The 7,742-nt window shown below is 35.4% G+C and overlaps 1 protein-coding gene across 1 annotated transcript; it reads right to left on the bottom strand.

The window, feature by feature from the left end:
• Nucleotides 1–2,106: 2,106 nt before the first annotated feature.
• LOC307138471 (uncharacterized protein) lies at nt 2,107–7,440 on the bottom strand. Its single transcript, XM_079836786.1, has 7 exons — nt 7,311–7,440; nt 4,760–4,840; nt 4,585–4,661; nt 3,605–3,902; nt 3,355–3,509; nt 2,979–3,261; nt 2,107–2,838 (listed from the first exon to the last, which is right to left on the bottom strand). The coding sequence occupies exons 3-7, from the start codon at nt 4,655–4,657 to the stop codon at nt 2,688–2,690; spliced, it is 960 nt and encodes a 319-aa protein (XP_079692912.1). The 5' UTR covers nt 4,658–4,661; nt 4,760–4,840; nt 7,311–7,440; the 3' UTR covers nt 2,107–2,687.
• Nucleotides 7,441–7,742: the final 302 nt, after the last annotated feature.

The raw sequence follows: 7,742 nt of genomic DNA, 5'->3' as shown, positions 1-7,742 counted from the left end.
AGACACTATTTGATTGCTTGTTCAAATGTAACCTCATTGCATCGTTCTTTAAGATAATCTCCTATTGAAAGACTTACAATGGATTGCTGTTGCCGTTGTTCAGCAGAGAGTTTCCAATGTGTATCTCGGCTCCATCAAGCCTTTCAGGACAGCAGTCTTTTCTGTTTGTGATAGTTATGGAGGTCACTACATACTTGTCTAGTAAATCTAACCTCCACCATGGGTCATCTTGCTCTTCAGTACACTCTAAAAAAAAAGTCTCGTAATCATAAGGGAACCTTTTTTAGTGCTATATAGCACCAATTTTGGTGCTTCAGTGGTTCTTCAGAGGTGCTATATAGCACCTTAGTCAAAGAACCGGTGAAGAACCTCTGAAGAACCGGTGAAGAACCGCTGAAGAACCACTGAAGCACCACTGAAGCACCAAAAATGGTGCTATATAGTACTAAAAAAGGTTCCCCTATGATTACAAGCCAAGAACTATTTTTGGTGCCATTTAGAACCTTTTTTTTTTTAGAGTGTAGCAGTACAGGATCCATGTTCATAATTTGAGTCACGATTTCCATCAATAGCATTACTGGCATGGCCATTTGCCGCCAAAGGATTCTTGATCAGGTCTGATTGTGTGGCCTTGCCATATAAAGCGAGATTTTTGGCTAAAATTGATAAAGCATATAGTCAAAATGTGTATTAAAAACAAGTAAATAAAAACAGTCATTTTGGGACAATATGCTCTGATCATGAGTATTTTTTGAAATATGAAATGCTATCTAAAACATGTTTCACAATATAAGATTAACATTTTCAGCTAAATGTAAACAATTATGATTTCATAAAACAAAAATGTACAATAAACACTTCCTAAAAGGTCAAAAAGGAACATACAAAAATATAAAACCAAAGTCCTGAAGACATTTAATGATTTGTATAAAAGTACAAATAAATCATATGTGACAACTTGCCCTGATAAAAATATGATGCCATGACCAGTGCTTATAATGTATTGTGAGTGTGTCTGTACAATTGAAACCATTTGTGTAATTTTGAGCTGTACCTTTAGCTGTTGTTGTGTCTGTAAAATAAGGCATCACAAAAATCCAAAGTAGGAAAAACATGTGCATTTCCATTATCCTGCACATGGGAAGGAAAATATGTACAGTGAGGATAATAAGTATTTGAACACCCTGCTATTTTGCAAGTTCTCCCACTTAGAAATCATGTAGGGGTCTGAAATTGTCATTGCAGGTGCATATCCACTGTGAGACATAATGTAAAAAAAAAAAAAATTCCAGAAATCACAATGTATGATTTTTTAACTACTTATTTGTATGATACAGCTGCAAATAAGTATTTGAACACCTGTCTATCAGCTAGAATTCTGACCCTCAAAGACCTGTTAGTCTGCCTTTAAAATGTCCACCTCCACTCCATTTATTATCCTAAATTAGATGCACCTGTTTGAGGTCGTTAGCTGCATAAAGACACCTGTCCACTCCAAAAAATCGGATACATTTTTTTAATACGGTTTATGTTTATAATCTGAATTTATAATGGATTTGTTATGAGAGTTTGTTTTAATATTTAACAGAATGTAATTGGACTTTCTTATCATTTAATTTGATAGGCAATTAACTAAATTATGTCATTCAAATGATAGCATGCACATGAAAACATAATCTGACTTTCATTTTTATTCTTTTAAATAAGCAATTCACTCACCTGTATTTTATAATGTACAACAAAAGGTTTTCTCATAAACAAGATGCAGTTTACTCTATGGGTAAAAGGGGCTCATCACCCTTTAAATAACAAAAACATCAATGGGCCAGCTATAAATACACGGCAACTTTTAAAGCTATTTGTTTTTATCTAAACAGGTCATCTGAGATAAATGGGTTTTACCACAATTGTGATAAAATATTGTTTGTTGAGTTTCCAGTATCTTTACGGAAACAGACTATGTTTTTCAACTCTTTCTTTTGGTCATTTAATTTAAGTCATAAAGGTGATGTGCATTTTATTGCAGTGCACGAATCCACCACCTTTCCCTTCCATAGAGTATATGTATATAGAACTTCTGGCTCTGTGTGTCACACTCTGAGTCTTGATTTGAGCAGTTTATTACATGTGACCTTTAAGCAATCTGTAAAAATGCATGAAAAACTGAACAAACCAACAGATTTACAGAAGGCTTTCAAAATGCCAAATTACAAACAATGTTGAAACCACAAAGTCTACTTTAATGTGACATACAGTTTATATGGACGAATAATTGTGTTTACACTCATGTGTAGTGGTATTCTATTTTTGTGCTCAAGTATAGGCTAGTGTTTTATTCAGTCACCATAATGAAGAAAAGTGTCTTCTGCACAATATGCAGGTAATATTGCTGCAAGACTCAGTGGTTCTGTTCAGTTTTATATTTCATATATAAATGATCAATAATTTTACAACATACAATTTTAACAGCTGCATTACATTACACAAAACAGTGTTTTTCCATTTCCCACTATTCTTTGATAGCCACCCAAATCTGTCTATACTTCCTGCAGCATGCAGTGCATTTAAGTATACCGAAGCTTAAAATAATACCTGTTTTGCAAACTCTGATACAGTAAATATCTGGTTAAAGTAAAGCCCTACAGCCATCAATATTTTGTTTTCATATCCTGTTATTTAGGTGCTTCTCAATCCAGCGGTGATCCGTACACTTCAACCTCACACAGTGTAAGATATTCTTTCCGTCCTGGAATAACAACATTAATGTAATGTCCTTCCATCCCATCACATTCAAAAGAGGTGGAAAAACCAGGAGGAATGGAAGAGATTGTAGCACATCTGAAGAAAGAGTGAGTTAAGCATCTTTAGAAATTCTGAACCACCGTCCCATTCAAAGCAAAACACAGGACTAGATCAAATCAAACTGCAGTAATTCTGAGATCTTCTCTAAAAAGCCATATCAAGATGAATTCATTTACCTGGGGTTATCATTGCCATTGTTGTCCAGACTGTTTCCAATTCTGATTTCTGCCCCATTTAGTCTTGAAGGAACACTGTCTAATGTGTTTGTAATTACCACTGAAAACACTTTGTGCCTTTTCAGTAAGTTCAGTCTCCACCAGGGATTGAGGTCTGGGGAAGTGTGGGTACAGGATCCATGACCGTAAACACCATCTTTGTTCCCATCAATGGCATTGGCTGCAAAGCCATTTCCATGGAGGGAACTCTGGGTAGCTACTCCTCCTAAAGCCACATTTTCACCTACAACAACAGATGGTTTCCCATAAATTCATAGTTTTGAATAAACTAATTTCACACTGATGAAATCCTGATCATAAATGTTCATATTCTCACCATCAGGAGCTGGATAACCGTAAACCTCAACCTCGCAGAGAGTAAGAAGCCGATCACGACCAGGTAAGACCACATTGATGTAACGGCCTGGAATGCCTTTTTTCCATTTGAAAGTGAGGGATCTCCCGCCTGGAATGGAGGAAATCTTTCCAGCCCTGAATAAAAATGACAGCATATGGACAATATTTGATTTCATGTATGTAACCTCATCACATCGTTCTTTAAGATAATCTCCTATTGAAAGACTTACAATGGATTGCTGTTGCCGTTGTTCAGCAGAGAGTTTCCAATGTGTATCTCGGCTCCATCAAGCCTTTCAGGACAGCAGTCTTTTCTGTTTGTGATAGTAATGGAGGTCACTATGTACTTGTCTAGTAAATCTAACCGCCACCATGGGTCTTCTTGAGTTGTAGTAGCAGTACAGGATCCATGTTCATAATTTGAGTCACGATTGCCATCGATAGCATTACTGGCATGGCCATTTGCCGCCCAAGGATTCTCAACCAGGTCAGACTGTGTGGCCTTGCCATATAAAGCGAGATTTTTGGCTGAAATTGAAAAAGCACTATAATCAAACCGTAAGCTTTATGCGCATGTAATATCTATAGACACATAATAAGTGAGTAGGTAATAAAAGCTTGAACTTTTACATCATTATTAGCAAGGAGAAAACAGTTCAAAACGATGTCTTTTTTGGATAATATTACCAAAGACCCTTTAAGACAAATCATTTCACTCAGCGGCCATCTTTGAAACACCTCGGGCACTCAAGTGCAGCTCCTATCTCTTTGAACGGGGAAACATCAAATTCTCCAAAAATGTTTGCCAGGCTTAAACTAAATTTTGTTTTTAAACACTGGAATAATGACAAAAAAAAAGGGAATTTTCAGCCAGCCCGGAAAAAAACACTGCCACTTTCTATAGCAACCGGAACAGAAGCTGCAGTGATGCAATGACTTAAGTAATCAACGATTGGCTCTTTAATTTAGAAGAAGGGGCTTATTCGCCATATTGGGCGTTGCACTCTCCTATAATCGGAGTGCACAGTCTTCCAAAAAAGTAACTTTGAATATACTCTTATGTTATCAAACTTTATTTATAATAAAACTATGAAAAATGTAACATTTATGCAAGACAAAGCAATTCACCAAAAAGTTTGAAGGCAACACAAAAATGTGAAACCAGTGTCTACAATGTATTGTGAAGCATGTCTGCATTGTTGAACTTTACCTTTAGCTGTCGTCGTGTCTGTAATATAAGGCATCGCTAAAATACAAATCAGGAAAAACACATGCATTTCCATTGTTCTGCAGGTGAGAAGTAAAGAAGTTCAGAAACACAAAATTAAGCTTAAATTAAGCAAAATGACGAACAAAAACAAATAAACAAAGTTTCATTGACTCACCTTTGTTTTAAAAGCTACGGAAAAGGTTCTCCCAAAGACAAGATAAATGGACAAAGAGTGCTCATCACCCTTTATATAGGCCTATCAAAAAAACAAAAACCAAGGGGTCAGCTAACAATCAAAATCAACATATAAACGTGTGGATGCTTTATCTAAATCATCTGAGATAAATGTGAATTTTACAACTTTGGTCAATTTTATGAGATATGTTAAACAATGTATGAGCTTTCAGAAATGCTAAAGGGACTACGTGTTTTGTGGCTACTTAAGTGTTTCTTTGTCTGTTAAGATCTATCATTTAAGTTAAGAACGGTTAATTGAGAACAATTAACAAGATGAATTACAAGTTTTAAATGAACATAACCTAACTTACTTGAGACAAACAAAATCATAACAATTAAATATATTTTATATACCAAGAAATATTGCGGAAAAGGAATGAAACTGGAACTTGCAAAGATAGCAATTAAATAATGGTAATGGATTGCTGTTGTTGTTTTTAACTGAAAAGAAGAAGACTAATTTAAATGTTATGCAAATAGTGGCACTATACCATTTGCAGGGTTTAGAAACACTGAAATCTTAAAGAAATATTACACAACAACCAGTTTTACAGACATTGGAACTGAACCTTCAAACTTTGTCTGTCTCCATCCCCATATCTTATCTAAAGCTACATCTCAAATTGCCCATTGGCACATGTTTTATGAGTTTATGTGAGTTATGTGCACTGATAAAATTGCCCTTATTTTAGCATCAGCAGATTTTGCTCTTTTTATTTCATTTAGCTAAATAAATATCTTTGCATTCTCTGTTTTGAACAAACGCATAAATCAGAAAAATGTAATTAGTTTCAGCTGAGGTTCTGTGTGTTCATCTGTGCATTGTGTTTGCAAATAAACATTATTAGTTGGTTATGTACATTCCACTTGTTTTAAATTATTGTATTTTGAATCAATTTCAAATTTTTGATCACTTATTGCAAAATACTTCTTTCTTCAATCAATCAATCAATATTTTTTTTCTCAAATGATTAACTGATTATTATTTTAAGGAGGAAATAGCTCTAAAACTGAAAGCCTATATTAAAACTCAACAGTCACTACAGAGAGCTTGATTCGTCAGTATGACCTTGTATTGTCAGTCGATAGACAAGAGTCATAACTTGACAGAACATAGGGCAGGCAGTTAAGATAATACTTGTTTCATAATAACATTTAATGGTGATGTATTTTATGCTTACACTGCCATACACAGGCAGAACAAAGTAATTACACCTTTTGCCAAAAATGAGTTGATTGAATGACTGAAAACCGGGTCTCTTCTATAAAATGGCTTGTTTGTTGAGTTTATTGTCACAAATTATTATGTTTACTATGATGAATAAACAACCCTGATGCTTCTGATTAAGTTCCGCAAGACCTTTTACTATCTACGATAACCTAGAATGTTGGGAATCTTCTGAAAGCTGCGTAAGAAAACATTTTCAGAAATTCAGTTTAAATAAAGTATAACATAATAATATAATGGCTCTGTCCAGTTAATATGATTAGCTCAAGACTAACAGAATGCTGCCCTGTTGCCTTTTGTAATATCTTAACAAATACCTTTTGTATTATTCTGTTTGGAAAAAGAATAGACGATAGAGTTATGCCTAATAACACAAGTCTATATCAAACAAGCTTGAACAGACTTATATTTGTAATACTTTTTTTGTTGCATGAATGTTTTTTTGTTTGTTTTTTTCAAATCGACTTAATGTCAAATTTACAGGGATTGGAATGTTGGCCTACAGTTTGTTACATTTTAAAGGTAGCTCACTATCAGTATGTTTCAGTTCATTCATGGAGCATCACATTTTTTCAGTGATAACATATTACAATTGATTGCTCTATAGTTATTTTCTTGAGCTCCATCAATCATCTCATGTTTTCCATTCTCTTGGTTGGTGATGGTCATGATATAGTCTTCTGCAGGTCCACCCTCCAAAACAAGCAAATAGTACAATATTGTGTGGGTGGAAGTGGTGATGTAAATAGGCTACATAAAAACATATGATGTGTTATATGCATAGAGGATCCAAAGGGAACACTATAAAAAAAACGTAAAGGGGCACTTCAGTGCTGGGAAGATGAATGTATATTTAAACGGTGTCATTTATGTAGTAGAAATGGGAAATTATTTTTGAATTTGATGCCTTCTAGACTGAGAAAAGACAGAAAATGTATTTTTGTCTCATATGGATGAAAGACAACAACTCCCAGAATGCACTTGCTTCGCTGCCCTACGAGGCCACTCCCTACACCGTCGTTTTGATATTCATAATAATACAATAATTTCGTTAATTTAGAGAATAAACACTACAATTAAAAAATGAACGTGTCTTTTCAATAAAACGCTGCAGGAGTCAGCAGGAGACGAAGTAAGATCTGAGCAGAGCTGAGGTAAGCGCGACAGTCATTCTCAGCGCGTGTCCAGTCTGGCGCGTTTTCTGATCGCATATGGAAAGCTAAACTTTCATAGGAATTCATTGAAAAGTTGAAACACTCACTTTGCTCTGCAACGCTCCGGTTATGAATGCCCGAGGCAGAACCGAGCGCATTTACATTCTGTGCGTGTGATCTCTCCCCTGTGATAACATGCGGAATAGCTTCATCTACTGGCTGTAGTTTTTAGCCTCTGGCCAAAACAACCCTCCGATGACGCAAAATGACGATATTTGCGTCATCGGAGGATTTTTTTCCCCCAGAAATAAAATGCATTATTCTCTCGTCTCAGGGGGATATGAGGGGGGAAAGTACCACCATTCAAATATACTACGGGGTTTCTACTGATACAAAGCTTAATGCTAAATCACAAAGTGACCCTTTAAGTATGTGTAGGATCACATTGTAATCACTAGATGGCACTACTTTCTTGTACTGGACTGACAAAAATGATTGCTGGCTCTAATTTCACTCGCATAATGCGCATTAAACTTTGA

Source organism: Gobio gobio (assembly GCF_949357685.1).
Source record: "Gobio gobio genome assembly, chromosome: 15".
NCBI classification, from domain to species: Eukaryota; Metazoa; Chordata; class Actinopteri; order Cypriniformes; family Gobionidae; genus Gobio; species Gobio gobio.
This window is presented reverse-complemented; position numbering and strand designations above follow the sequence as displayed.